A 16,879-nucleotide genomic window follows, 5' to 3' on the forward strand; every position below is an offset into this window, starting at 1 on the left:
TACATGAGATTTTTGTTACCAACATGCATCACTTTACACTTATCCACGTTGAACCTCATCTGCCATGTTGATGCCCATTCCTCGAGCCTGATTATGTCGTTGCAGATCTTCGCAATCCCCCTGCATCTTCACTACTCTGAACATTTAGAATTAAGTCCAGAATCGAGTTTCCTCTTGTATTTTCCTTGACAAGTTGTTCCAGGAAGCAATCACCTACAGCATCCAGGAACTTGGTCTCTCTAGCGGAGCCTGAGGTGCCTAGGTTCCAGTCTATCCCCGGATAGTTGAAGTCGCCCATGATAACTACGTCGCTTCCCTTGCAGTTACGTTTAATCTCATCCGTCATTTCCCCATCAATTTCCTCGGACTGCCCTGGGGGTCGGTAGTAGATGCCGATCCTAGTTTCCGATCCATTTGTTCTTGGAATTTTGACCCATAGAGACTCTAACTTATCTGTCAGGTGTGGCATGTTCTCTCCAGTAGATTCAATTTCCTCTTTGACATATATAGCAATGCCTCCTCCTTTTTAAGTCACTCTCCCTGCGGTATAGTTTATATCCCGGTAGCACCGTGTCCCATACATTTCCTCAGTCCACCATGTTTCTGTGATGTCAATGAAGTCAACGTTATCCTTTTATGCTACAGCTTCTAATTCACCCATCTTATTTCTAAGGCTCCTTGCGTTCGTGTACATACACTTGAGTATGCAGTCTGTTCCCTTCTTGCATATCCTTCCCTCTTGTGTCCCTTATGGTCTATTTTGCTTGTGATCCGGTGAGTCTTCCCCTCTATCTTCCTGTACGGTATCCTCTGGGTATACCGGTTCCCGAACCATCGACTCTCTCTCGGTCGGCTTTTCCCTTCTTCCTAGTTTAAAAGCTTCTCAACTTCTCTCTTGATGTTGCTTGCAAGTAGCCTCGTTCCGTCTCTGCTGAGGTGGAGTCTGTCCTTCATGAATAGCTTGCTCTTCCCCCAGAAAGTCATCCAGTTGTGCACAAAGTGGAATCCTTCTTCCTCACACCAGCACTACATCCATGCGTTGATTTCTTGCAGCTCCATCTGTCTCTTCTCGTCTGCCCTGGATACCGGCAGGATCTCTGATAATGCTATCCTCTGCATTCTGGTCTTCAACTTCCTTCCTAGCATCCAGAACTGGTCCTTCAGTACTTTTCTGTTGTAGTTTCTGTTGCCCACGTTGTTTGTCCCCACTGCTGTATCTTCTTCTTCCACACTGCCAATGATCCTGCTGATACGGCTCACAATGTCTTCTACCTTGGCTTCCGGTAGGCAGGTCACCAGCCAGTCCAATCTTCCTCCTGCTATGTGGCTGTTGACTTGCCTGATGATGTAGTTCCCCACGACGATTGCTGCTCTCTCTATCTTCTCCTGATTCTCCAGCCGCAGGTCCGTGTTCCTGGTGTATGTCCGTCTCTACAGCTGTAGGTCTGTGTCCTTCGTTCCCATCCATCTCCTCTCATCCCGGCGTTCGTCTTCTTGTGGGTTCCCTCCGCTGTTTCCAGATTTTTCTGCTGTGTCACCCATTTCCTCCTGGTGGCTGTCTGTCTGGTGGTCCACACTCTCTGTAGGTATATCCCAGCAGTTCCGCTGTTGCTGGTGTTTTTCCACAGCCTCCCTGAATGCCTCTTCTATGAAATTCTCCAGCTCCTGGACTACTTCTTCTTCGATTGTGTCCTTCGTCTTGATGTTCTCTGCATCTCTGTCTTCCTCCTCCACTGCTTGAAGTGCCTCCAGTTCCAGTATTCTGCCCTCCAGGAGTCGGACTTGCATGTTCAGGCTTTCCAGTTCTCCGCATCGAGTGCATATGTAGGACCGCCTCTCAGAGGGGAGGTAGTCATACATATGGCAGATGGTGCAGAAAACTGGTAGCTCAACATCCTGCTTCTTTCTGCTGCTTCCATTGCTGCCCGCTTGTCATCTGCTGTGGGTATCTTCTGTGTCTGCTGTGACTGTCCTCTGTGCCTGCTGCGCCCTCTGTGTCCACCTGGTTGTGTGTATTCTGTACCTGTTGTGTCCTCTGTGTCTGCCTGGTTGTGTGTCCTCAGCGCCTGCTGCGTCCTCTGTGCCTACTATGGGTGTCCTCTATGCCTGTTATGTCATCTGTGCCTGCTGTGGGTGTCCTCTGTGCCTATTGTGTCCTCAGTGTCTGCCTGGTTGTTTGTCCTCTTTACCTGCTTTGTCTGCCTGGTTGAATGTCCTCTGTGTCTGCTGTGGTCTTCTCCTGCTCTCCCTTAGTAGTAGCTCATCCCTTTTCAAGGCCCTTTGCAAAGGTGCTCTCGCTAAGGCGAGCGCCTTTAACGCTCGCCTTCGTGCGCCGAACGGCTGATCGCCATTGGCCCCTCCCTTTTTAAGGAGGAGCTTCGATGGATGATGTCGGAAGGGTGGACGGAGCTATCTCTCACCGTTGCCCCTCATTCTTTTCCGCCTCTGTCCCCTTCTCCTTCGCTTTCTCCTGCCTCCGACTCTTCTGCTACTGCTGCTTGCCTGGCTCTCAGGTGAAACACTTTGGACGTCCAGGTATTTCAGGATCTTGTCTTCCTTCTTTGCTCTGGAGGGCAAAAAGGTTGGGAGATGCACTTCCTGGTTTATGTGAAAACTAGAAACTACCTTTGGTAAGAAGGAGGGTACCATTCAAAATGAGAAACCAGCTCTGAAATCTTGAGGAAGGGTTCCCTTTAGGACAGAGCCTGTAAATATGATACCTTTCTGGCTGAAGACATGGTCACTAAAAACACAGTCTTGACTGTTAAGTCATTGAGTGAGGCCTCCTCCAAGGATTCATATGGAGCCTGAGTCAGTGCTCGTAGGACGAGATTAAGATTCCATGATGGAAAAGGCTGGCACACGGGAGGGCAAATACGCAATGCTCCCTTTAAAAATATGGACCCATCTGGATGAGAAACAAGGTTTGCTGTTTGGTTTGCACTCTAAAGCAACAAAACCTGCTATCTGTACCATGAGTGAATCCACTTTAAGGTCTTTATCAAGCCCTTCCAGAAAAAAGGCTAAGACCCTGGCAATTGGGGCCTTGGCTGGATCTGTGTGTCTCTGACTGCACCAGTTCTGGAAACACTTCCAAGTCTTTGTATAGGCTGTCAAAGTGGACTTCTTCGATCTCAACAGGGTGGTTATCACCAAGTCCGAGTAGCCTCTGTGCTCTAAGGCTTTGCACTCAAGAGCCAAGCTGTAAGACCAACGTAGTCTGGATCCTCCAGAGTAGGGGTAGGGCACTCCGGTCCTCGAGAGCTGTATTCCAGTCGGGTTTTCAGGATTTCTCCAATGAATATGCATGAGATCTATTTGCATGCACTGCTTCAATGCATATTCATTGCGGAAATCCTGAAAACCCAACTGGAATACGGCTCTCGATGACCGGAGTTCCCTACCCCTGCTCCAGAGCAATGGGGTCTTGCAAGAAGAGTCCCAGATGAGAGGGAAGCCTGAGCCCCTTGTCCCTCTGCAGATGCACTAGGTCTATGTACCATGGCTGTCTTGGCCAGTCCAGGGCAACCAGAATTACTTGTCCCTTGTGGGTCCATCTGTGCCCTTTTTAATTAAAAAAATGAGGGATTTTGAGGCAGATGGAGGCTTTTAAAATGAAATTGGGAAATCCAAGATGGCCATCACGGTAGTGATTTTAGCACCTAAAATGGCCCATGGAGGCAAAAAAGGAAACACAAAAAGGGGTTTTTGGAGTTGGGGGACCCTGTCCCTAGACTCAGAAACCTCTAAAATTAATTTTTAAGGACCTCCCCCAACTGATTTTCCCATAGGCTTTAACAGCTTTACTCACTGAGCCATGCTGTGAGCTGTTCACAGAAAACCTCTAGTCAGAGGTATGAGAAGAGTTCTGCCTTAGACAAGCCCAATAAAGGGAAACCAGCTTGTTTCTTTGGATTGCCAACCAGTCTCCCTGTGCATTTGGACCCTCAGACCTCTACCAGAGCCCACATATGTTAGATTGTAAGCTCTTCTAAGCAGGGACCATCTATAAATGTCAAAATGTACAGCGCTACATAAGTAATTAGTAGTAGGGAGAGAAATGCAGTCAGCCCTGATCATGGTACAAAACCACCACAGAAGCCGCACAGCCTGTGCTCAAGCCCACTGCGGATGAAACTTGGGGTGAGCCTATTCCCAAGGGAATGGTTCCAGAGCCTCTGGACTAGGGCTGTCCTCAAGTCCGGTCCTCAAGATCTACTGGCAGGCAAGGTTTTCATGATATCCACAATGAATATGCCTGCACTGCCTTCTTGGTATGCAAATCTCTCTCATACAAATTCATTGTGGATATCCTGAAAACTTGGCCTGCAAGTAGATCTGGAGGACTGGACTTGGGCAGCCCTGCTCTGGACTATTAATGTAGGCTGACCACACAGGAATCATGCAAAGCATGTATCTGCAGGCTACAGACCTCTGCCCTGAGTGTTTGTATCTTCTAATAGCCACAGATTGTGTGTGTGTGTTGGGGGGGACGGGGGACCAAGAGCCTCTGCAGCACCAAAAGATTTGGTTACAGGAAAAAAAAACCCACAAAAAAAACAAAGAAATGAAACAAGCAGAACAGAAAAGCTCCGACCTACGTGTCAAAAGTCCCTCCTGGAGGGCTGCAATCCAGTTGGGTTTTCAGGATTTCCCCAATGAATATGCATGAAATATATTAGCATACAATTAAAGCAATGCATGCAAATAGATCTCATGCATATTCATAGGGGAAATCTTGAAAACCTAACTGGATTGTGGCCCTCCAGGAGAGACTTTGACAACCCTGCTGTAGAGAGTAACACTGAGGAAATCCAGCACAACCCATGGTGAAAGGAGGAGGAGCAGAATAATATTTAAATTAGGCTTTTTACAGACTTTACAATACCCAAGCTGGTCAAGAGTAATATTCCTGTTACATTAGAATTTGCTCATATATAGTATGTACTGTAGCTTCATACAAATTTTATGTGCAAAGACATTTTTTTGTAAAGCTGGTATTAATGCACAAATGTGCTGGCACTTTTCTTTGGACATGTGCACAGCATAAACCTGCCCTTACTTAGAACCTTGGTGCATATGTCTGGGGGGGGGGGGGGGAGTTCTGATTAGTGTGCAGTCTGACCACTTTGAATTTCCATTACTGCGTAGTTTGTTGCTGATTTTGTGGTAGAAGCTACAGTATGTACGTTTAGCCATGGGTGCATGACTAATTTCTACACTGATCTTGTTGGACAGTGCTTCTTCCACCTTGCCTGGAGGCGCATCTAGTTGGTTTTTCAGTATTAGCACAGGAGATGTGCATGAGAGATTTACATACATGACTGAGACCATTGTATGCAAATCAGTTTCATGCATATTCATTATGGGAATTCTGGTCGGCAAAGTGTGCTACCAACAGGATTAAGAAGCACAGTAAAAAAAATATGTGAACTTAAAGGAAACGCTAACATTCGTTGCTGACTTGTTTTAATTTTCAGCTCAACTACTAACTCATGCGATAATACTGCCGTTCCTCGATCTAGTCTGCCATTGAGTGCCTCGAGGGCTTCTAGTACGCTGTGGTAAAGAGGCCCCGCCTCTTTCTAGGAGGGGCGAAGCCGTCGGCCTCTCGCGCTCCAAGTTATACTGACCAATCAGGAGCTCTCCGTTAGAGGCCGACCTTCATTCAGAACTTCAGGCTGCTGGGAGTGATTGTTTTGATATCATCCCGGTTCCTTTTAGTGAGGAAACGCGCTCGCTCTTACCTCGTGATCCACTCCAACCAATCCTCGGCGCTCAATCAGCGTCACGCCCCCCCCCCTCGTAGTTTCTCGGCCCCGCCCCCGGCTCTTACAGCTGCTGTCAGCGCCTCCTCACCATGGTTGCGGCTGGCGCGGGCCACAGAGAGCCTGAGGAACGCCGGCAGAAATCGACTCCCTCCCTTCCCCGGTCCGGATTTCACTCCTTCTCCCCCCCCGGATGGAGAGCGGCGGCGGTCTGCAGCTGCCGCCGACCTTAGGGTGGATATAGTCGGGGTTTCTGTGGCTCCCGGCCGTTCGCCTATCCTCGGGATGGCATCGTACGTGGATAACAGCTTCCGGCAGGCGGTGATGAAGAAGCCGGCAGAACGCAGCCCGCAGGTAACCAATGATCCAGATGCTTCCGCGCTGTCCCAGGGAGAGGGGCGTGAGGGGTTCCAGCCTTTTCCTGTGTGTGCACAGATGGGGTAACTGCCCACATTTTAAAAATCAGCCCTAAAGTGTTTTTGTTCTGCTGCCCTGTAAAGTAGATGCTGTTTCTTGTACTACGAGAATTAATAATCTTCAGTTTGTCTAAGACTTATGTGTTCCAAATAAATCGTAACCATATAATTATTATTGTTGTTGTTTGCATACTTATAGTAGTTTTCTGCTGAATGTACTTGTGACTGGTTCTAGCTTCACATTGTCTGTATTTTTCTAATATTTTTCCTGGTACTAACCAGGTTATTTGAAATTGGACTTTTTGTGCAATGAAAGGCAGTCAGTTGCTGGCTTTCTTTTCCTCATGCAACCTTCCAGCAGAGGCTGTTCATTGAACATGTGACTTGGCTGAATAGGGCTCAGCTCAGACTTGCTGTATTTTGGCATCCCAGAATAGGAGGGCCATGTAATAAATAAGCTGTCCCATACAGCCTGCACTCAAGCTTAGTGTGCACTTTAATACACTGCAAAAAGTTAAATAAAAAAGTGCATAAATACAAGCAAGTAGGCCAGTCCCCACAGATTGGCATGTATTGGCAGCAAAATCAATATTTAGTGACAAAGGTGGGAGTGTTGCATGTGCATATCTGGAATGTTAGTGTGTTTTAATGCAGGTCTTTCAAATGCGCTAAGCCACCTTTTAACATAGCAGTAAAATATGAATTTTTCTTTTGCAAATCATGTATATTCTAGTTAGGGCCTGAATCTATAGTGCCAAAAAATCGGTGCCAACTAGAATGGTGCTTAGCTTGATTCTACAAGGTACCTTTTATAGAATGCGCTAAGTGCCTTTGCGCTGCATGACTTTTAGGGGCATCCATTTAGAACAGCTAAAACCTGGCTTATATACCTGCACCTAAGTTGTGCATGTATTGGACATATTCAATAACAATGCGCATAACTTTAGAAATGCTCATGATTTGGCCCTTGCCACGCCCCTCTTTCAAATAACTGGTGCATAATTTTTATAGAATCACACTTTCCAAGTTGTGCATATAATTCTTAATTAGTGCCAGTAGGATAAAGGAGGTATTGTTGCCCTTATATAGGACTCTGGTGAGAACTCATTTAGAATATTATATACAATTCCGGAGGCCACACCTTGAATAAGATATAAACAGGATGGAGTTGGTCCAGAGGAAGACTACTAAATGGTTGGTGGCTTAAGTCATAAGGCGTATGGGGAGAGGGGAGCTATGATAGAGACGTTTAAAATGCGCATAAGGCAATTCTTTCAGTTGAAAGGAAACTCTGGAATTGGGGGGGGGGGGAGCATTGGAAGCAGGTGAAAAGGGACAGATTTAGAAATAACTAGAGAATGACACAGGGAAAATATTGTCCCCGTCTCTGCGAGCTCGCCCCTGTCACTGTGGGCTTGGTTCCCATCCCATCCCCACGAGCTTGGTCCCTATCACTGCCCCGTCCCCGCAAACCTAGAGAGAAGATTGTTCTTGAAGTAGAAGGAGTTAACCAAAGAGGATGGGATTGGTGAAGGGATCTGGGGAGGTAGGGAGAAAAGGCAGGGGAGATTGATAGGGAAGAGTCAAAAGGGGAGAATGATGCCTAGTGATAGCGAGACAAATATTTTTAATCTAGCCTTTTTCCCAGCATCTTCTCCCCTTTCTTTTTTCCCCAGTTCCCTTCAGGCTGCTTCAGCATTTTCTCCTCTCCATCCCCCTCCAGCACCCTTCGCATGGTCCTATAGCTCCCTCCCACTGTCTGTCCGTGCATCTCCCTCCCTTCCCCTCCCTTTGTGGTGATTTCTACAAGCCTATGCATTCTATTGCAGCTGGAGCCTTGAAGTCACGTCGCATGTGGCTGCTGGAAAGGTCTCTTCTGAAGCAACCGGAAACTGGAAGTTGTGTCAGAGGAGACCTTTCCAGCAGCCATACGTGACACGACTTCAAGGCTCCGGCTGCAATAGAATGCATAGCCTTGTAGAAATCACCACAAAGGGAAGGTAAAGGGAAGAGAGGGAGATGTCTGGATGGACGGCTGGAGAGAGGGGGCTGCCGGACCGCACGCTCATAACTGTGGAGACGAGGCCATTCTCCGCTCCACGGGGCGGTGAATGGTCTTGTCCCCGTACTCACGGTGACAGCCACTGTGTCATTCTCTAGAAATAACCTCTTAAAATACTTCTTCATGAAAAGGGTAGTGAATGCTTGCAATGGCCTCCTTGTGGAGGTGGTGGAAACTAAAAGTGTATATGAATGAAAGAAAACTTAGGACAAGTACGTTGGATCTCTAAGGGAGAGGAGGGGATAGTAGATTTCATGGTTAAGCAGACTAGATAGACCATATGGTCTTTATTTATCTGCCTTCATTTTTCTCTGTTTTTAATTGTGAAGAGTTAATTTCCAATTATTGGCACTGATTAGGCCAATAAAGTTGTGCACCCAAATCAGCTGTGCACCAATTTGCATTCCCAACTTAAGGTGCCACATACTGAATTTGGGGTTAGTGCACACTGATGTGAATGTGCAACTTTGATAAAATTCCCAATCCCTGCCCATGAAACGACCCTCCAGATAATATAAAGAAAAAACAAAAACATGCCGTTACAGCACAGAAAAGGGGACGGTACCGCAAAATGCTTTCATGTGTTCATGTGATAGGGTGGCCAGTTTTCAGTTGGACCTCACCAAAAAAAAAAATGTATAATATGTACACCTCAAATGAATGTGTTTGTACTTTTGGGGGAAGTAAATGAGCTATTTGAAAATCTATACAATATGTGCAGCTCAAAAGAATTTTGTTTTTGTGTTGCCAAGAAAAACAGTGAGTGAGTAAATTATGGGCATGAGAAAATGTGGAGATGAAAAAAAAAAAAAAAAAAAGACCTCGGCCCAACATGCTAAAGAGCCCTCAACAGACAAAAACAAGCCTTCTACATCATAGAAAACCGAGGCTTTTTTTTCTCTCCACATATTTTTTTAAGCAACTAATTTATTTACTCATTATGTTTCTTGAGAATATGAAAACATATTCCTTTGAGCTGTACATATTATATAATTTTTCAAATAGCTCATTTAGCCCCTCTTTTACTAAGCCACAGTAGGGGTTTTTACCGTGGCCCGGAGCGTTAAATGCTCCGCTGCTCATAAGAATTCTGAGTGTCGGAGCAGCATTGGAGCATTTAGTGCTCCGGGACCAGGGCTGTGGAGTCGATAGATAAATGTTCCGACTCCAACTCCGACTCCTCAGTTTTTTGTACTTCCGACTCCGACTCCAGCTACCCTAAATTTCCTCCGACTCCTCGACTCCGACTCCACAGCACTGGTTAATTTTCAGATCGTTAAAATGGAATGTCAAGATGAGAGAAATGAGCATTTTCGACACCACCTTCTTTTTGCTTTTAATCAAGGTTCTAAGGCCACAGAAGCTGCTCACAACAGGAGTACTCTATTTACCCTAGCAACAACGTGTTTAAAGACACTATTTTCATTTTTACTTTATTTTTCTTATCATATTATGAATTTCTTTAACCTTATCTATTGTTTTTAATTCTGCCTTTATTATGTTTTATCTCCTTCATTTAAATTCTCTCCAAAATTCTATTTTCCAACGGTTCTCCCTTTTACATCTATTCCTTTTTTCTCCTCTCTTCTACTACCAAAGTACTATTCAGATCAATGCTGTCTAGTTAAAATGTTTAACATTAATCTTCTTCTTTATTTTTCACTTCTTTATCAACTTTCAGGTGCTTTAGTTAGATTGTGAGCCTTCGGGACAGTAAGGGAATTTATTAAGCACCTTTTCTTACTTCTTACTTCAATTTTAAATGTATATTTTCTTAAAACCGCTTAGAACCTAACGGATGTAGCGGTATACAAGAAATAAATTACATTACATTACATATATAGTGGGTGCTATAGCTGAAAGAATCGCTCATGATTGGTATGCCAAGTACAAAAATGGAGTCGGTAGATAAATGTTCCGACTCCTCAGTTTTTTGTACTTCTGACTCCGACTTCCCGACTCTGACTCCACAGCCCTGTCCGGGACACGGTTGAAATCTCTACCATGACTTAGTAAAAAAAAAAAAAAAAAAGGAGGGGGGGATTACTTAGGTAAATAGCTGTTGGAAATTACCCGCATTGCTGCTATGTGCATGTGAGATATCGGCCCCCTCTCCCCTCAGTTCTAAAAGTGTGGGGCCACACACCAACACCCACAGGGGTGGTAAGGCCGAAGGCACAGCCAGTGCCCTTGCACTGGCCCTAGTTATGGGCTCATCTGAATTTTCTGTAGCTGTGCTCATTTCCCATCATTTTGCAGCTCTCCTTAACCTGCATTTGGTGATGCGATCACCTCAGCTGCTTCTCCCAATGCTATGTTGTTTTTTTTTTCATTTGCCTGCCTATCACCTTCAATAAAACACGAATCCTCTCCCATCCCCCCCCCCCAATATTTTGTGCATAGTTCATGCTGTCCACAAACCCTCTACACTAGTTCTGGGAAGGTGAACTAGCCTTTTTCTCCACCTCAGACTGTGCTAAAATCCTAGCATTAGAACACCAAGTGATGAAAAAACTTTTGGGCTGTGTGTACATTTCTTTAAAATCTGGATTTAATAGCTAACCCCTTCATTAATATTGAATTTAAATTGAGTGTCTACACAGTCCTTTGCACATTTTCTTTGTGTGCTAAACTCCTTTGTGCATAGTGTGGAGAATTTGCACTATAGCACATCGGCCTCTTGGGGTCTGTCGAAATTGCCTGGTCTGTGGATGGAAGATTAACAGGGACCATGGTTGTACAGTAACAAGTTAGTGGTGCTTTGAGTCATCAGGACATTCCTCCTTTTTTAATGTAATTTTGTCCTGTTAAAATGTTTATTCTGTTTGATCAAGTTAAGCAGGAAAGCTTTGTTACTGCAGAAGGGCATAAATAAACATTTGGAAGTGTGCATTTTCACTCTTCAGAAATCTATTGTCTGCCTTTGGTGTGCTTGGTGGTTATAGGGACATAGGCAGGCTTGGGTTCTTTTTTTGCCTAAAGGCTTTGGTTTAGAAAATGATTTTTTAAAATTAGTTCTCCCACCCCCACCCCTACCAGCACCCACATCAGCTAAGTGTATTGGAGAGTTTCAAACCATCTATTTGTTAAGGGCATATTGTCTTCTGTAGCTTAACCTAAAACCTGCAAATTGTACTTTTCTCTAAGCTTCTTAGACAGCCTTTAACTTCTATTACAAGCCTTGAAGTCTTTGTCAGAATCCTTGAGTTGCAGAAATGATCTAATGTCTCATTCTTTAGGCTTCAATGGAGCTGTAGAAAAGAGATTTGGCTTCACTTAGGGGAATTTTTGACTGTCTTGTGAGAGATATTCTTGTTTCCTTTACCTGCATTTCCTAGAATTGAAGCCTTAATGGGCAGGCAGACTGAAGTCTGAGTGATTCAAGTACAGTACTTTCCATGAAAAAGCCTTTGTCCATCACCATAGTGACTTGTCTGCAGAAGAAAATGGTTTTCCTCTCCCTTCCCTCTTCATTTTGTATCTTGCTGGACTGTCAATGATTTACTGTCTGTGATTTAACTTTATGGTTTTGCTTTTGAAGCCCAAGACTTGCTGGCCTGGATCAGAAGGAAATCTCCTGTATCTTTCTGCTCCTTAACTTGCCATCCCTGACTATGGGGAGATCAGAAGCAAGTCTGTAACTCTGTACAGTCAAACCTTGGATAGCAAATAACGTGGTTTGCAAGTGTTTTGCAAGACAAGCAAAACATTTTATTAAATTTGAACTCCATAAATGAGTGTTGACTAGCAGTAGGAGCATGTATATGCGTGTCACGCCATCAGAACCCACAGTTGAAGCGCACACATCTTACACTGAGCGCGGCTGTACGTAATAAAAGCGTCCAATTTACCCACAGTTCAAGCGTTCACAGCATGCAATATTTTGTATTAAAGTTTTTGGGTTGTGGAACGAACCGTCTTGAGTTTCCATTATTTCTTATGGGGAAATTCATTTAGATATACGAGTGCTTTGGATTACAAGCATGCTTCTGGAACGAATTATGCTCTCAAACCAGGGTTTTACTGTATTGTGTAGTGCAACCTACAGACCCTAGACCTGAAAGGGTGCTTCATATGTAACGACATTAATGAGTAATCTTAAGTTAGCAGTATTAGCTACTTGAAACTCTGTAGCAAGCAGAATAATCACTATCACGAAGTTGGGAACCTTATGTTATCTTCTGTCTTTCATACAGATAAGTTTATCCTGAAAATTAGGTTGAATGGACAAAACGAACGTACAAGTGATTTTTTTTTTCTTGTTAGCAAAAACAAAAATAAAATGATTTTAAAAGACCATAATATGAAGGAAACCAGCAGTCAAAAAATTACCAATTGCACAAACTACTGTAAAACAAAGGAAACAATGGCATCGAGAGAGTCCTTTCCAGATTTCCAGTGTTTCTATATTATATTGAGAGGGACTTCGTGATGCAGTCTGTTCCTGCTCTAATCCATTGGGTCACCAAAGACCAATTCTCTGGTGGAGACATTTACTTATAAAAAAATGTCACCTTGCAAAAATCTTTAGGTCCTCCAGTAGCCTCTTCTCTGAAAATGGATGTCCCAAACCCCGTCTCTTGGCCACAGGGCACTTCAGTCTGGTCCTCATTTAATATTCCTACACTGAGGACTCTGGGCTTTTCCCGTACCCATATGAAACCTACCTTCTGTTTGATTCATTCTGTTCCGGTCTCACAGCCGAAGTTGCCCTCCCAGAGTCTTTTACCCTTTATCATTTTTCTCTCGCAGTCTATCCTTAAGGACTGTCCCATCCATATGGAAGAAAACAACTGTGAGTCATTCTCAATTAAAGAACTCAACTCTCCCAACTAACTATAGACCTGAAAGGATTTTTGGTAAGATTTGGCTCTTTGTGGATGATACCAAAATCTGCAATAGAGTAGACACCCCTGATGGTGTGAATAACATGAGGAAGGACCTAGCAACTTGAGGAATGTTCCAAAATTTGGCAGCTAAGATTTAGTGTTTAAAAAATACAAGGTCATGCATTTGGGCTGCAAAACCCCAATGGAATAGTACAGTTTAAGAAGGTGAAGAATCTTTGTGTACAAAAGAGGAGCGGGACTTGGGTGTGATAGTATGTGATGATTTCAAGATGGCCAAAGATTGAAAAAGTAACGGCAAAAGCTAAAAGGATGCTTGGGTGCATAGGGGGCAAAATGGCCAGTAGGAAAAAGGAGGTATTGATGCCCTTGTATAAGACTCTGGTGTACGATTCTGGAGACTGCACCTTCAAAAAGATATAAACAGGATGGAATCAGTCCAGAGGAAGGCAACTGAAATGGTCTTTGATCTGTATCATAAGGTGTACAGGGACTGACTCAAAGATCTCAATATGTATACTTTGGAGGAAAGGCAGGACAGGGGAGATAGAGATATTGTAATACCAATGTGGCATAAATGCAAATGAGGCAAGTCTCTTTCAGTTGATAGGAAACTCTGGAATGAAGGGGGATAGATTAAGAAGTAACGTCATAAAATACTTTTTCATGGAAAAGGTGGTGAATGTTTGGAATGGCATTCCAGTGGAGACAAAAAGTGTATCTGAATTCAAGAAAGTATGGAACAAGTACGCTGAATCTCTAAGGGAGAGGAGGGGATAGTAGAAGGCATGGTTAGACAGACTAGATAGGCCATATGGTTTTTATCTGCCTTCATTTTTTTTTTTTCTAACATTTTCCAGAAAATAGTTTTTCAACAACTTTTTACACATATTGAGCACCTGTTTATCTTACAGGCTTTTGGCCTTTACAAATTATGATAACAGTTACATGCAACCCTTGATACTGGTAACATCACTTTAGTGGTATCGCTTGACCTATTAGCTGCCTTCGATCTGGTCAGTCCTCAGCTCTCTTTGGGTTTTGTTTTAATTTACAGGAACCAGAAATGTGGTTTTATAAGACCCTCATTGTTGATTTAAGAGGACATTGTTAAATTTAGTCAGGTGGTAATTTTAGGAGATTTCAACATTCGGTATGCTGGTTTTAACTCCTTAGAGGAGGAGATTTTATCCCTCATGAGTGCATTGGGCCTTGGTCTCTCAGGTACAATATTGGCCCATATTGCCTAAGCTTTCTATTTTATTGCTTCGAAATAATGGAACGACCGTCCCATATATATTTATTCTGAACCAATACTCGAAATTTAAGACCTTGTTGTAGTCCCACTTCTTCCATGAAACTTTTGGCATAGACATCCCTCAGTGAGTTGGTGGGAATGTCGGCACCACTTAGATTTCAGGAGTCAAATGAATTGTTTTATTTTCTGTCTAGAATGAGTGTCAAATCTCTGTCCTGTTTTTTATTAGAGTTCTTTTCTTTTATGTAATTTGTTTTTATTGTTAACCATGTTGACCCACACACCGGAAAATGCGCTTAATAAACCATTTTTTTCCAATATACTTTTTTTTACTTAAGTATTTTTATACTACTTATAGCCTAAGTGGTTTACATTCAGGTACTCAATCATTTTACCTTTCTGCCCTGGTGGGCTCACACTCTTATCTAATGTACCTGGGACAATTGGGGATTAAGTGACCTGCCCAAGGTCACAAGGAGCAGCATGGGATTTGAACCCACAACCTCAGGGTGCTGAGGCTGTAGCTCTAACCACTGCGCCACACACTCCCCACTCCACTAGTTTTAAAATTTAGAAATTTTGGAAGTGCTTTCTCTTTGCAGGTTTTTTTTTGTTTGTTTATTTTATAGTAATTTTTTTGTGTGATTGATAAAATGGTGTCACCCCAAATTCTACTCTAGTCAAAGTTTAGGAACAAGAAGAAAACAAAATAGCTGTGCAGGTCTTTCACTTGTTAAATATATATTTTTTCTTTACAGATCAAGCATTTGGTAACATGAATGGACTTTGAAGGCATAAAAGTCAGCCTCTTTTATAGCAAAGAAGTGGCTCAGTGTTTTCTTTTTAATAGCCCGGGGCTGCTGATTCTGGCCTAGTGCTAATCGCCAGAGAGAGAGGCGGTTTTCATGGAGATTTGCGGTGAACTTCACAGAGAAAGTTATTTATTCCCTCTGCAGCTCCTTTTCACTCTGGGCAAGTCACTTAACCCTCTATTGCCGCAAGTACAAAATAAATACATGTATTTAATATGCAAACCACTTTAGTATATAAAGTCCCATCTCCTTCATGGCTTTAGTCCAGTAGTTCTTACCAGCAGCTGGGAGATGTTACCAGACCTCCCAGACAGACAGCCAGCATGCTCATGCTCTTGCTTTTGTTAACAGCTATGTGTGCTGCAGGTTGGGGAGAGTTGAGAGCCAGGAAGTCAGGTACCTGAAATCTCCACAATTGGTCGCTACTTCTGTCACTAGTCCCAGATGAAAATGTCAGAAATAATAGCAGCATTCAAACTAGTAGGCTCTGGATAAATAATGTTTTATGTATCTCAAGGAAGCCTCAGCCCCACCACTCCTCCGCTGTATAGTCTCACAACCGCGGGAAGCATTACGTGGTGCCTCATCATTGGCCGTCCTCATTTCACACTATTTCTTGCCAGAGTATAATTGACTACAACCAAACAGAGCACAAGGCAAGCCTGACACTAGCCGTGTTTCAACCATACAAGGGCTGTGTCAGGGGCTATAACAACAACAGGTAATAAAATAAAACAAGCAATTTGTTAGTACAAATAAGGCAGCAGTTAAAAAGACAATTATAAAATATTAGGCATACTTAGACCACCACATGTACTGAAATACACTTTTCCCTCCGTACTCGTGGGGGATGCGGGCGGACCATAGGCACGAATACGGAAAAACCGCGAATAACATTTTAAATGTTGTTCGCGGTTTTTATTATTGGAACCGCAAATAAGTTTTCTATAGCGATTTCTGGGTAGGCATGCTGGGAAGAAGCTTTTCTCTCTATGGATGCTGGGAAGCAGCATTTTTCTCAGTGCACACTGGGAAGCATGGAAGCAGCAAATTTGTGGGAGAAAGCATGGTGGCAGCGAATTTCAGAGTGAATGGTAAGCGATATACTTTTTTTATTGGTACAATAAAAGGAAAAATAACTTTAATGATGTAATTTTTTGGGGTGGGGTCTGTCCAAAAAATCGCGAGCGGATACGGAGGGAGAAGTGTATAAATAATGAAAAAGAAGAGAAATAAAAGCCAAGCACAACTATGAGAAAAGTTAAATCTATGAGAAAGATATACAAAAGAGACATTTTAGGACCAGATGAAAATATTTTATTTAGTTATTTATAAAATTTCTAGAATGCTTAAACCTAAGCGGTTTCCATACAAAACCTACATAATGAAGGTGTGGATAAAGGTGAGGAGGTGCAGGGGTGTCCAACCTTTTGGCTTCCCTGGGCCGCATTGGCTGAAAAATTTTTTTCTGGGGCTGCACTAACACTAGCTGATGAGCAAAAAAAAAGGTTGAGCAGGTCCCAAATTTTCACTCACTAATGTAGAAGATGTACGTATCTAATAATAAACCTTCATTAAAGGGACACTGTGGAGAGGAACCCAAAAAAGCAGTAATACTTACCCTGACTGAGTGATCCTCCACGTGCACCGCTGACAGTGGGAGCAGCCACAGGCTTCCGCATCCCCACTCTGATGAGCAGGAATGCGTGCTACTGG

The 16,879-nt window shown here is 43.5% G+C and overlaps 1 protein-coding gene across 4 annotated transcripts in view; it reads left to right on the forward strand.

Annotated features, from left to right (window-relative positions):
- Positions 1-16,879, forward strand: part of RAPGEF2 (Rap guanine nucleotide exchange factor 2) — a 651,997-nt gene that overhangs the window by 16,576 nt on the left and 618,542 nt on the right. The window contains exon 1 of one of the 4 annotated variants that reach the window (XM_033941509.1): positions 5,837-6,122. The exons of 1 other annotated variant lie outside the window; for it this stretch is intronic. In XM_033941509.1, the coding sequence (XP_033797400.1) occupies positions 6,054-6,122 (69 nt within the window). In that variant the 5' untranslated portion in view covers positions 5,837-6,053. Of the gene's footprint in view, positions 1-5,836; positions 6,123-6,190; positions 6,209-16,879 lie in introns of those variants that run through there. 2 more of the 4 variants (XM_033941490.1, XM_033941516.1) reach the window with 2 other exon arrangements.

This window comes from Geotrypetes seraphini, chromosome 1 (assembly GCF_902459505.1).
Source record: "Geotrypetes seraphini chromosome 1, aGeoSer1.1, whole genome shotgun sequence".
Taxonomy (NCBI): Eukaryota; Metazoa; Chordata; class Amphibia; order Gymnophiona; family Dermophiidae; genus Geotrypetes; species Geotrypetes seraphini.